The sequence below is a fragment of the Girardinichthys multiradiatus genome, chromosome 23, assembly GCF_021462225.1.
Source record: "Girardinichthys multiradiatus isolate DD_20200921_A chromosome 23, DD_fGirMul_XY1, whole genome shotgun sequence".
Classification (NCBI taxonomy): Eukaryota; Metazoa; Chordata; class Actinopteri; order Cyprinodontiformes; family Goodeidae; genus Girardinichthys; species Girardinichthys multiradiatus.
Genome location: NC_061815.1, coordinates 22299117 through 22312192, shown reverse-complemented (window position 1 = coordinate 22312192; position 13076 = coordinate 22299117). Strand labels below are relative to the sequence as shown.

Sequence of the window (13076 nt, the reverse complement as noted above, 5' to 3'; positions counted from 1 at the left end):
AGTTTAAATGGAAAAATGTCATTATCCTTTAAGGTTAATACAATGAAAATGTTTATTACTATATATTTTCTGTGCTTCCAGATAAAACATTTTCTTAATTTGTTTGAATATTTTTTCATCTTTTGACAAATTTTGTTCACTTATTTATATGAACAGTATATCTGAACAATTAAATAAACAAAAAAAGAACAATTTATAATATGAATATTGCTGCCTCTGGTCCTCATTTATAATTGATAAAGTTATTTTTAATCACTTTAATTTTGGTCCTTATAAGCTAGAGCTCACTGTCGCTTCTTCCATCAGGCTTCATTCTTCAGTGATTGGTCCTGAAGCCAATAAAGGGCTGGGCTTGTATTAAAGTGACTGGTAACGTATCCAATCAAAATCTACAACCAGAAGTGACGTCTGTCGCCAACCAATGAAAGCTCAGCATGTCTGGGCACGGCGTGCTTTTATTTCTTGTTATTTACTCAAACTGTCCTTTTCCCCGTCACCTTACGCCAAGGGTAGGGGGTGTGCATAAACAGAAATTAACTTAAGCTTAAAACTTTCTTTATTGAAAGTACATACTTACACTTTTTTTTTGTGTTTTGTAACTTTTTTTTTCACTCGCTTTGCAAGAGCGTTTGAATTTAAAAAAAAATTCAAGATATTAATAGCAACTATTCAAGGTAAGTAAACTAAAGATTTTCTATGTATATTGTGGAAATTATATTTAAGTTTTGGTCGTAAACTATTAAACTTTTTTTTTAGAAGTCACACAAATAAACAACGCCACCAAACTTGAGTTTTAGCTAGCTTAGCCCTGGTAGCCAAACGCTGTTTCCGTGTTCTTTTTAGTTCAACATTTTCACCAAATTAAAGCATCTAATGTCCGCTGCACTAATGATGTTGTTGCTTTATAGTTGAGTTTAGGTTCTGATTGTGTGTTTTTATCCGTGTTGCCCTGAATTGGATCTGTTACTGGTGTTGTATCGTAAAGGTGTGTGTCTGACAGCGACATGTCCAGACATGACGCAGGAGCTGCCCCAACAAGGCCCGATCCCTGTCCAAATGATCAAAATGGCAGGTTAAGATACTCAAAGCGACCAAGATTGGACAAAAGCATTATTAGAATCCTACTTTTACACATCATAGGTATTTTTCCGTGTTATATCACCTCCTTTTAAGTCCAGTTTAGGGGGAGACTTATTACAGGATTAATTTCTGCCCATATTTCGTACTTGGGCATTTCCATTTGATCAAACCCATTGCCATTTTTCATTTTAGTCTAGCGTTTTCATATATTATGGAATTTCTCATTGTGTTTCATTACTATTTATCAACTTGTATAAAAAAAACTTTAAAGGAAAACGAGTCTGGAAAAGTATGGAATTTTGAAATAAAAACATTACAGAAACCATTGGGTTTATCTTTGCTTAGACGGGGTTTAGTATGTCAGGAATTTATCTCACATAGAATAATAGTATAGATTAGGACATTTTTCATACTAGACATCCTCCACCAGAAGCTCACCCAGCTCATCGTCCCAGCCTCCACCTGTCAGTGGATCAACAGCTTCCTGACAGACCGACAGCAGCAGGTGAGACTAGGGAGCATCTTCTCCCGAACCAGATCAATAAGTACTGGTGCCCCCCAGGGGTGTATTCTGTCCCCACTCCTCTTCTCTCTGTACACAAATGACTGCACCTCATCGGACTCGTCCGTGAAACTCCTTAAGTTTGCAGATGACACCACTGTCATTGGACTGATCCAGGACGGTGATGAGTCTGCATACAGACAGCAGGTGGATCGGCTGGAACACAGGTGCGGTCAGAACTACCTTGAACTGAACCCACTCAAGACTGTGGAAATGGTGGTGGACTTTCGGAGAACACCACCCCCATACACACCCCTCACCATCCTCAACAACACTGTATCGGCCGTGGACCACTTCAGGTTCTTAGGAACCACCATCTCTGAGGACCTGAGATGGTCTTCACACATAGACACTGTTCGAAAGAAGGCCCAGCAGAGACTGTACTTCCTGAGGCAACTCAAGAAGTTCAACCTTCCACAGGAGCTGCTGGTCATCTTCTACACTGTCATCATTCAGTCTGTCCTGTCTTCATCCATCTCAGTGTGGTTTGGCTCATCCACAAAACAGGACAGGTCCAGACTGCAACGAACAATCAGGACTGCAGAGAGAACAATCAGGGCTGACCTTCCCTCCATCCAGGACTTATACAGGTCTAGGGTCAAGAAAAGAGCTGCTAAAATCTCTGCAGACCCCACACACCCTGCACATAAACTGTTCAGAGTTTTACCTTCAGGCCACGCTACAGAGCACTGTTTACTAAAACCAGCCGCCACAGAGACAGTTTCTTCCCCCAGGCTGTTTCTCTGTTGAACATTTAATAGAGTACAAAACAACAGCATACAGATGTTGCAAATGCACCTTTTTATTTATATATGTGTATATTGTACATTGTAAATATGTATATTCTGTAATACAAAAACAAAACCAAAGAGCAAAGTGTACCGGAGTCAAATTCCTTGTTTGTATGTACGAACTTGGCAATAAAGCTGATTCTGATTTTATGTTTCACTAATTTTGTCTACATGATTTGAGAGTTGTTTTGCTGTTTTTGTCTGTCTAGATGATTGACACAGTTACAGGAACACAGGCCTTTGCAGTTCGAGTGAAGGGCCTGATGGATCTGGAGGGCCGATGCCAACCAAAGCTCACTGGCTTGAGGCTCATCGAGACTGCCCAGGACAATGGCCTCAGGATGACCACCGGACTGCGAGAGCTGGAGGTGAAGGACCTGCTCTACCTCTGCAGGTTCTTTGGCTTTAGCTCAGAGACGTTCTCGTTGGCAGTCAGCTTATTAGATCGTTTCCTCTCCATAATGAAGGTTTGTGACTACATAAACACTATTGAGTCATATCTTATTATTAATACAGAAACACTGAAGAGTTTTTAAGCTAATTTAGGTTTATGTAAGGTCAAACATCAGGGCTGATCAATCTAAAAATGATCAGGTTTAGCTCTCCAGACATTTTTTCGATGCATCTCTAGCTTATGTTCCCATTAAATCTGAAAAGTGGCTTTGTACTAAAAGGTCTCTTTATTACCTACAGATTCAACCAAAGCACCTGCCATGTGTTGGCCTGTGCTGCATCTACATCGCTGTGAAGTCCTCAGAAGATGAGAAGAACGTGCCTCTGGCCAGCGATCTAATCCGCATTAGTCAGAACCGCTTTACGGTGTCTGACATGATAAGGATGGAGAAGATCATCATGGAAAAGCTCTACTGGAAGGTGAAGGCTCCCACGGCCCTGCACTTTCTCCGCCTGTGTCACAGCCACATCCAGGAGCAGCTCGCTGCAGAGTGGTGAGCATACACAGATAGTCCTGGTAACCTGAGTAGCTTGTTGTGTAATCAGGGGCTAATTAGTTTGACAGTGATTGAAATTGGCCTTTTTTTCTTTCTCATTTCAAGCTTTTTCTTGTTTGTGGATTTTTAATGTAATTTAATGCCTCTTTATTTTTACAGCAGGGAGATACTGAGCATTGAGAGACTGGAGGCGCAGCTCAAAGCCTGTCACTGCTCATTCATCTTCTCCAAAATCAAGGTAGGCTCCCAACTGATGGAAACATTTTCCACTCTGAATCATTTATTTTTAGGGTTATATAGAAAGTGATGTCGGTTAGTATGTAGTATTTGTTCAGCTTCTTGTAGTAATGCTGTCATGACTTGTGCTTATGGAGCTGCTGTTGGAAAAGGGATGTTTGTTTTTATGTTCACACAACTGTTAGTCATCTCCTAACTAGGGAGCATTTTTCAGTATTTCAAAGATTCTCGTGTCTGAATAAAGGCAGATTTACAAAAGCCAGTTTCTCTGAAAGTGACGTGACATTGGACAGAAATGAGTCAAAGGTCAATGAGTAAGTTTAACTCTGCCGTGTATAACGGTTTTAAAATCAACCCGTGTTCTGAGCTCCAAGTTGGATCTGTGGGTATATGTGGCCGACATGATCTGGGAGTCGCCCTGATTTCTGTCCAAAACTATCAAAATGCGAATAACATTCTGGGGGGAGCTGTAGTTCAGGTAAGTTTAAGTAGCCTTGATACAATGAAGCCCTGTCAGAAACCTGCTGGTTTTACATGCCTTTATTCATCATTCTTGTGTCGCCTTAAGTTCAGCGACACCTGGGCGACCTGTTAGTGGATATCTTGCACATATGAAAGCTTAAGAAACATTGTTCAGACTTGGTTCTAAGAATTATTAGAAAGTCCAGTCCCATCTAAATAAATAATGAATAAAGGTAGTTTACTGTGTATGAAGTGGATTCCTGCATGAAAGGTCAGGGTTTTCAAATGCTCTTTAAGAAGTCTCGACTTTGCTTTTCAGACATTACTTATTTTTGTCTAAAATCCAAAAATCACTACAGATTAGGGACTTTTTAAATTGAATTATTTTTAATTAACTTTCTTTGTAATAAGGCTCATTACAACTCACCTTTTAAGATTTTGACCATTAATGTGTTCCTGTATGGAAACCTACAGATCTGAAATTCAACTAAAGGACTGTTTCAAACCTGTTATTTGATCTCTAGCTCAGTTTAAATCAAGCTTTTAACCTTGACCTTTGCTTCTTGTATTAAGACTAATTTACTGTTGATGTAAAGCCTCTCCTAAAATGCCAGTGATGTGAAAAAAGAAGTATGCACTTTTTGATTTGATTTCAGTATTCAGTCGTGTTTGGAAGGAGTCTCATTGTCATCCAGCATCTTGACTTGACAATATTTGCCCACTGTAGGTCGCAGAAGTTCTCCAATTCTTTCAGATTGTGAGGACGTCTCTTCTTTTGATGAACCCATAGAGTTTTGGGTTCTGGTTAGGTCATTTCTGAACGAAATTATGCTCACTGGGGTGCTGAAAAAAGAAAATGCATGTAATGTTCAGGCCTGTAGCAGACAGATTGTGTGAAAACTAACAAGCATTTAGAACTGTTGATGGTTTGATTCACATTAACAAACTTATGTCCATCTGAAGAGAAGATGCCCCAGATCATGATGCTGCCACCACAGTACTTGAGGTATAGTGTTCTTTGTAGCGTTGTTTTTGTGCCAAATGTTTGGAATTGTAGCCCATGTTTCCATATCTGGCTTGTCACTGAATCTACAGTATAGGTGAGGATAAAAATGTATCAACTGGTCAGCAAAAGAGGTTTGAGGGAACAAGCCTGAGCAGCATTTAGGTTGTTCTCATGCTGGAAGATCGGTTTCTGTTTTCACACATGGGTGCTCTTGTAATCTTCTGGGCTCTCGCCTCTTGAAGAGGCAAACTGCAAAGATTCGGTACATTTGTGTTCTTATATGTCTCTGGCAGATCAAGTTATATTTTTAAGAATATTTCAGGGCTGCAGAAACTACTTATTAAGTTAGTTAGTTAAATGCAGGCATTGGCTCAGTTTGTTGAACAGACTGCATGAAGTCTGTGCTTTTATGTATCTGGTGAACAAAAGGTTCTTGCAGTGTGAACAAATCTGGAATTTGATTTCAGTTTCTCTCAGGTTGGGATAAGTATGGAAAAATGTTTTTCCAGACTGTCCTCATCCTTCCATCTCTCCAGTGTGCCCTTTTATTCTTTCCTTTCTTTCTTCCCTCCCAACGTCTCTTCCTACAGTTAGTTTTTATCCGGTACCAAATGCACAGTGAATGTTTATATTTTTACATGGGTGCAAAGGACTAAGAAATCTGTTTCTCCACAGCCATCTCTTCTTGCGTTTTCTCTGCTGTATTATGAGGCCCAGGAAGAGCATGACCCTGAGCATGTGGACCAAATATCAGAGGCCCTGAAAAATCTGCAGAAGCTGCTGAATGTGAGTTCAACAGGAATCTATAAATCCAGTGTCTTTTTAAATTTTTTTTTTAATAATACAGTACATCAGTTGGCCTCATATGTACTGATTTCTGGCGCGCGCGCACGTGTGTGTGTGTGTGTAGGTGAGAGACGGAGACCTGTTGTGTGTAAGAGAGCTGGTCGGGAAGTGCCTGGCTGAATATGCCAACACCAGGTGCTCCAGACCAAACAGCCAGAGACTCCGCTGGACCATCTCCGGAAGAACCGCACGCCAGCTGAAGCACAGCTACTACAAGATCACTCATCTTCCTACCATCCCCGAGTCAGCCTGTTAAAAAGCAGGCGTGTGGATGGATGATCCTACATGCAGGGAGAAATTCTTGCACTATGGTCATCCACTTATTTTCCTTACAGATCTTCGTGATTGATGATGAATTTCTTTAAGGAAAAACTTCTAAGAAACATTTTTTTTTCTTTCCCAATAACAAGGAATACTGCTTTGTCAGAACAGCCAATCCAACTTCCTTCCTGCTAAGTTATACTCTCTAGTTGAGTTGCCTGCACAGGTGTACAGTATGTTCTTGTTTGAATCCATACCTATATTTGTGGTATGGGTTGCCGGTTTTAAGCTAATAAAGTATTGAACCACCTAGGTCCTCAGTCCACCATGTGGAAGAGGAGGGAGAAGGATTTTGTGATCACCAAAAATGGAACCAAGAAATCGGGCCCAAAATCCTTAACTCCCACCCTAGGTTGCTAAACTGTCCTGAATGCACACTCCTACCCAAGGTGATGACTTTTTTTTTTTGTTTTAACATGGTGAGGGAAGCCTGGTTTTTACCAGCGAAGTGAAGCTGGTGGCGATTCTGTCACCGGCGGCCAGCCGCGTTTGAGCTGAAGCTTCATCGGCAGCAGCAAACTGAGCTGTTTTCATTTAGTCTCAGTTATGTGGGCGTCTCAAAGCCTCCACGATCTTACTCGGTTGGTTTTAGTTGAATAAAGTGGCAACTTCAGTGGAAATGTAGGTTGGGTTTTGTCTTTACCAGTTTCCCAGTGTAGTACAATTTATTAGTGAGGAGAAATAAAACGTGTTCTAGAGTTCAACACAAAGAAATGCACCATCTGAACTTATGTTTGGGCACTTTTCAATAAAAACATATTGAAAAGAGACACTTGTGTGTATTCTCATTATTAAAAGGCCACAATGTTATTACAAGTAGTCTCTTCTTTCTCTTGTATATTGAGTAACACAGCTTGCCAAACAAGGCTTTAAAAAAAGTCCTTTATCTGAAACCATAGAAGAAGAGGCTGCTGCGAAGAGTGTCTTCATGATGTCCTCGCCTCGTCGTAAATATGTCTGTCTGGAACCAGTTTCCTCAGTTCTCACAGGGAAAAATGTACATCCAGGTCTGCACGTGTGGAGGGTCACTTCTGTAAACTGGAAAAATCCGGACCTCCGCCAGCAAAATTCCCAGAAATCTCTGCTCCGCTGAAGTCAAATCCAGGATTCTAGATGAATTAAAGGTAATCAAATACAGCCCATGGCTTCTTAAGGACATACATTTAATATCTTTAGCATTTTTCATACAGTATTTTTAATGCTGAAGCAAGACTTGAAAGATAAAAAGGAAAATGTCTATTGCTCAAAAGATGTCAGAATCCCACTACTGTTAGCAAGAATTTGCTCTTTTCATTAAAACCAGCGTAAATCACAATTTACATATAAATAGCAGTAAAACGAAACATTTCTTAGCTTAGATTGTCCAGCTAGCCTTTTCTTGAACAAATTAAAGTTTTCTGAATAACGGATTTATTCACAACACAGATGCAGTTTTCAAAAAGCATTAAATATGTGCAATCTGACTAAAACCTGAAAGTTGGTTGCACCATGCTTGTTCCACATATCACATTGGAATCACAAACTTCAGTGCATTTCATTTGGGATTTTATGTGATCGAACAAAACAAAGTAGGGTATAATTATGAAGTGGAAAGAAAACTTCATATAATTCTTTTAAAAATCTGTGTGAGATGCATTTTGTATTCAGCCCCTCTGTGTTTATACTTTTGCTGTGTTTACAGACCTTTTGGGGGCATTTCTCTGCAAGGTTTACTCATCTAGGGGCTAAAGTAGTAAAATAGCTCAGGTAGACTGGACAGCAACTAGTAAGTCTTGCCATAGATTTTCAGTTAGATTTAGGTTTGGACTTGGGGCCATTTGTCAGCTTTGGCCCTGTTCCTGCTGAAGAAAAGCATCCCCATAGCCTGATGCTGCCACCACCATGTTTCACAGTAGGGATGGTCTTCGCAGGGTGATGTGCAGTGTTGGTTTGCTTACACAGTGTGTTGCATCTAAGCTAAAAAGGTTAGCTGAGACCAAACTAATTTCCCAGGTTTGCTGCGTACCCTCGATTGCTTGTAACAAACTTCAAGCAGGACATCTCGTGGTTTCTCCTTGCCATTTATCTATAAAGACTGGATTTATGGAGTGCATGATGCTCAGCCTGTCAAGTTTAGTTGGACGGTCCTGTCTTGGTGGTTTGCAGTTTAACAATGTTTACCAGTTTCAGATGATGGATTGGAAGGAGCTATGCGAGATGGGGATATTGTTTTATAACCTAACCCTGCTTTAAACATCTCCACAACTCAATGAACAAACTTCTGAGGCCTTCATAAAACAGCTGGATATATACAGAGATTAAATCACACAAAGGTTGACTAGGTTATTTCTGAAGATCACTGGTCGTACTGGATTTCATTTAAGGGCATAAGAGGAACGGGAGTTAATAATACTAATGTAAAGTGCTTTACTTGAAAGTGGAACCTGAGGTGTCCCCCTCATAACACTGTCCTGGCTGCATGCTATGTGTGTCTCGCTGGGCTTGGGTCCTAACTGACCTCTCTCTGGAACCTCTCTAGCGTGAGCTTTCTCTGCATCTGGTCCTGGACCCAGGCATTTGCACAGTACTCGCCCTCCAGCAGCGAGGACCAGCAGTTCCCCGCTTCTCTGTTTGTCTTCATCAGGACGATCCGAATGAGACATTTGTCCTCTGAAGGGAAAGGAAAAATGAATCAGGTTGGACAAGACGTAAGGCGGACAATTTTTGAACATTAAGTTCAGGTGGAGTTGGAGAAAGTTTTTGCAGGTGTGTGCAGCTTACCCAACGTCCACGTAGCCTCGTCAGACACGGTCGTGTCAAACAACCTTCCCTGGCAGAACGTGGAAAGACGAGTACTTTATGCCTTCAAGTGGCATTCAAAACTTATATGACATCAGGACTAAAAGGTGTAGATGATGTTAACAAATTACTATGATAATCAATGGAAAAATTACAAATGTTCTTGTGAATAGTGTGTTTACAAAAACACGTGTAAAGGTTCAATATTTTTTGTCACTCATTTCTGAAAGTGAAACTCATATACTACATAGATTCATTCCACATAGAGTGAACGATTTCAAGCTTTTATTTCTTGTAATCTGGATGATTATGGCTTACAGATAATGAAACTTTAAAATTCTTGAATTGATTTTGCTTGATAGTCCTTCCAAGCTTGTGGTTAACCCTGCTGCTGTTGAACCGTTCACTACCACACTTTTTCCTTCCACTCAACCTTGTATTAACATGCTATAACTTTTTGACGATATTTATTGCGAGACACTGAAGTTTGGGTTTTCATTATCTGTAAGCCGTTATCATCAAAATCACCAGACTTAGAGGTTGGAAATATTGTACTCTGTGTAAAGAATCCATATAATATATGAGTTCACTTTCTGAAATGAGTGACAAAAGATTTTTGAACTGTACTTGTACTGTCTGGGGTCTGTTTTTCAAGTTATTTTTCTTCAGTTACATGGATGTCTTTGGGCATTATCGCCTTTTTCACGCTAGTTTACGCTCCGATTCATATCCTTCAGCATCTTTATGCTCAAATGAAGTTGGATTGTGTTTAAACAGCTCAGAAGTGAAATTCAGGATGTCTCTGGACTTGGGCACATAACGCCATTAAAGAAGTGGATTTTTTTAAAATCTTGATAGCTAATTCATTCCTTTCAGGGCAACTCAAAGACCTTCTCTGTGACATTAGTTCATAGATCATTTACAGGCCGGACCCAAATATCTTACCTTGAATACCTCCTTCCCTCTGACCTGCAGCTCGATATCCCTGCTTCCTAAGCGGCACTTCACCTCTTTAGCAGAAGTTCCGGGAGGCACATGGACTTCGATGAAGACCTCCTCCATGGTCTGGTACCAAGACCCCCACGATGTCTTACAGGGGACGACCCCGCTCCTCTCCTCAAAGTGAACCGACATGCTGCTGTTTTTCGCCGCCCGACACCGTTTAGTGGTTATACAGGTGGAGAAATGCTCCCCCAGCGGGACGTTTTATCCGGAATCACAACAAACTTAAACTTCTTCTCCATCTGTTTCCGGTTCATTTTATTTATTCATTTGTTTTGTACCTGCAGCACCACCTGCTGTCCAATAGCACGAACTACCAGACGTATGTCTGGTGATGCACCTAACAGACAACACACTTAGTAACCTTGGAACTCTGTTAGTTTTGACTTGAATTAAGGATTTTTTTTTTAAATGCAACTTACGCTTTAATTTATTTTTAACAGTTCTAAAGTGAATCCACAGTTTGTCTAAACATGGAGAGGATTTACTAATCTGTTAATTAGATTACTGTTATCGTCTCAGAGCCTACTATTCTTAAGGCAGTCGCTGTAACGTTGAAAGAACGCTGTTATATACTTTTAGTTTTGAGCAGACTTTTACTGAAAAGCTTGTTTCCAAAGATGGCTGCTGCCTCTCTAATTGTGGTTGCTTTAATCTGCTTGATTGGGTGAGTCTGAATTTAAAGATGTTTAAAATGGATTATAAGCCATGAAGTGTAATTACCTTTATATCTTTGCAGTCTAGCTAACGCACAAAGAAGTGAAAAGATGTACTCAGACATTTTGGATAGACTTTTGGATGGTTATGACAACAGACTGCGACCCGGTTCAGGAGGTAATTTCAAAACTCTTCAGACTTTTTGTAGTCTGAAAGATATAAGATACATCACAGCTACTGTGCTGTTCATTGTATGCACAATACATTGATGATTTGTCTGTCATTGCTCCAGGTGGTATTACAGAGGTGAAAACAGACATCTTTGTTACCAGCTTTGGGCCTGTTTCAGATGTTGAGATGGTAAGATGTGCCTCTCAAAAGGTGTACTGTAAAATGTTTTTTTATACCATTCGTCAAGTATGCCAGGCTTTCTTGCTGTATTTAAGATGGTGTTAATCGCGTTATCCTGAATTTCTGAAGGACTTTACTTATTTTTAAGAAATAAGTAACTTGGCAGCATGTTGTCTAGAGTGTGTGTAAAGATCAGAACAGTGGTGAAGAGAAGGAGAAAAGGGTCAAACTTAAAAAAACGTGTTCTATTTTTATTTTATTGATTTAAAGAGAGAAAACATATTAATAAATGTATGTATCATGCCAATGTGCAAGAGTTCTAGAAGCCAATATTAACCTGCACTTTCTTATAGGTTAATAATATTGTATACAGATACATCTAAAAAATTAGAATATCTTGGAAGTTCAATATATTTTTTGTCATTCATTTCAGAAAGTGAAACTCATATGCTGAGGTGTAGTGGAAGTCCAGGTTGCTTTAATATTGCCTGTCAGGTCATCCGCATTGTTGGGTCTGGTGTCTCTCATCTTCCTCTTGACAATACTCCATAGTTTTTCTATGGGGTCCAGGTCAGGCCAGTTTGCTGGCCAATCAAGCACAGAAATACCATGGTCATTGAACCAGCTTTTGGTACCTGTGGGCACGTGTCAAGTCCTGCTGGAAAATGAAATTAGCATCTCCATAAAGCTTTTCAGCAGAAGGAGGCATGAAGCTCAAAAATGTCCTAGTTGATGGCTGTATTAACTCGTGACTTCAGAAAACATGGTGGAGCAACACCAGCAGATGACATGGCACCCCAAATTGATTTTGAAATAAAATACAAACTTCAACTTAATCTGAAAAAAAAAGAACTTTGGACCACTTAGCAACAGTCCACTTCTTTTTGTCCTTAGCCCAAGTAAGACACTTGTAGCCCATGTGTAGGATTCATCTGTGTCTTGGCTCTTGATGCGGTGACTCCAGCCTCAGTGCACTCGTGGTTTAGCTCGCCAAAAGTCTTGCTTGGCAGTCCCCTCAAGGCTGAAGCTATCCCAGTTGCTGGTGCACATTTTCCTTCCACATTTTTCCCTTCCACTCAACTTTCCACAAATGTGCTTAGATTTCGCACTCTGTGAACAACTAGCTTCTTTAGCAATTACTTTTTGTGCAAGGACCTTACCCTCCTTACCTCCTGGGGAGGGTGTCAATGACTGTCTTCTGGATATCTGTCAAGTCAGCAGTCTTCCCCATGATTGTGTAGCCTACTGACCCAGACTGAGAGACCATGTAGAGGTTTAGAAAACCTTGGCAGGTGTTTTGATATATTTATCTGTGAGTTTCCAATATTTAACTTTTTCATGATATTCCAACTTTCTGAAACACAAAATTTTAGATTTTATTATCTGTAAACCATGATAATCCAAATTACAAGAAATAAAGGCTGGAAATATTTTACTCTGTGTAATTAATCTACATAATATATGAGTTTCAATTTCTGAAATGAGTGATAAAAAATATTGAACCTTTTCACAATATTCAATTTTCTTTAGACGTACCTGTAGAGAAAGATAAAAAAATTAAGTTACATGATTGTTAAATGACAAAATATGGTTCCAGATTGGATCATTTACCTCCCACAGTTTTATGGATATACTGAATGGTAGTCCTTCTTGCATGTGTTTAAGTGGTCATACAGTAATCCATATGTAACAGATCCATGACATTCATGTACATCATCAAAGCCTGAGTAGTGAAATTGTATTAAACTAAAGTTAAATTTGTAAAAAACCTTGTAAACATATTTCTTAAAAGTAAGTATTTATAATCCTATGTCAGGCTTTTCCTTGTCACTAACAAACATAATTTTTTTTTTCATAGCCCTCTCTATTTTTGTTTAAATATACAATGATGTCATCTGCATAAATCTGACAAGTAAAATGAGCCAGAAACGTCACAAATGTCATTAATACACAGCCTAAAATGCAGAGGACCCAGTTTAGAACCCTGAGGCACACCAACACTGGAGTCAATCAAGTCAGAAAATATGTGCTGG

General features: G+C 39.7%; 3 protein-coding genes across 6 annotated transcripts in view; 2 read left to right on the top strand and 1 right to left on the bottom strand.

Annotated features, from left to right (window-relative positions):
• Positions 1-471: 471 nt before the first annotated feature.
• Positions 472-7025, top strand: ccng1 (cyclin G1). Its single transcript, XM_047353990.1, has 6 exons — positions 472-674; positions 2643-2900; positions 3127-3380; positions 3543-3621; positions 5764-5874; positions 5999-7025. Exons 2-6 carry the CDS (start codon positions 2643-2645, stop codon positions 6188-6190), a joined length of 894 nt encoding a protein of 297 aa, XP_047209946.1. The 5' UTR covers positions 472-674; the 3' UTR covers positions 6191-7025.
• On the bottom strand, positions 6878-10305 carry nudcd2 (NudC domain containing 2). Its single transcript, XM_047353991.1, has 4 exons — positions 9979-10305; positions 9016-9064; positions 8753-8904; positions 6878-7364 (listed from the first exon to the last, which is right to left on the bottom strand). The coding sequence occupies exons 1-4, from the start codon at positions 10165-10167 to the stop codon at positions 7281-7283; spliced, it is 474 nt and encodes a 157-aa protein (XP_047209947.1). The 5' UTR covers positions 10168-10305; the 3' UTR covers positions 6878-7280.
• Positions 10306-10458: 153 nt separating this feature from the next.
• The window catches only part of gabrb2a (gamma-aminobutyric acid type A receptor subunit beta2a), an 85109-nt gene continuing 82491 nt past the window's right edge, over positions 10459-13076 (top strand). For all 4 annotated transcript variants that reach the window (XM_047353989.1, XM_047353986.1, XM_047353985.1 and 1 more), the window contains exons 1-3: positions 10459-10702; positions 10775-10869; positions 10985-11052. In XM_047353989.1, the coding sequence (XP_047209945.1) occupies positions 10656-10702; positions 10775-10869; positions 10985-11052 (210 nt within the window). In that variant the 5' untranslated portion in view covers positions 10459-10655. The remainder of the gene's footprint in view (positions 10703-10774; positions 10870-10984; positions 11053-13076) is intronic.

What these genes read in the sequence shown, in the direction of transcription:
- ccng1 (XM_047353990.1), top strand. Translation starts at nt 2,643, where the DNA reads ATGATTGACACAGTTACAGGAACACAGGCCTTTGCAGTTCGAGTGAAG. An exon ending in GTTTCCTCTCCATAATGAAG is followed by an intron (nt 2,901 to 3,126) that starts GTTTGTGACTAC and finishes TATTACCTACAG; the next exon opens with ATTCAACCAAAGCACCTGCC. An exon ending in ATCTGCAGAAGCTGCTGAAT is followed by an intron (nt 5,875 to 5,998) that starts GTGAGTTCAACA and finishes GTGTGTGTGTAG; the next exon opens with GTGAGAGACGGAGACCTGTT.
- nudcd2 (XM_047353991.1), bottom strand. Translation starts at nt 10,167, where the DNA reads ATGTCGGTTCACTTTGAGGAGAGGAGCGGGGTCGTCCCCTGTAAGACA. An exon ending in CGAGGCTACGTGGACGTTGG is followed by an intron (nt 8,905 to 9,015) that starts GTAAGCTGCACA and finishes CTTTCCCTTCAG; the next exon opens with AGGACAAATGTCTCATTCGG. An exon ending in TAGAGAGGTTCCAGAGAGAG is followed by an intron (nt 7,365 to 8,752) that starts GTCAGTTAGGAC and finishes TAATTCATCTAG; the next exon opens with AATCCTGGATTTGACTTCAG.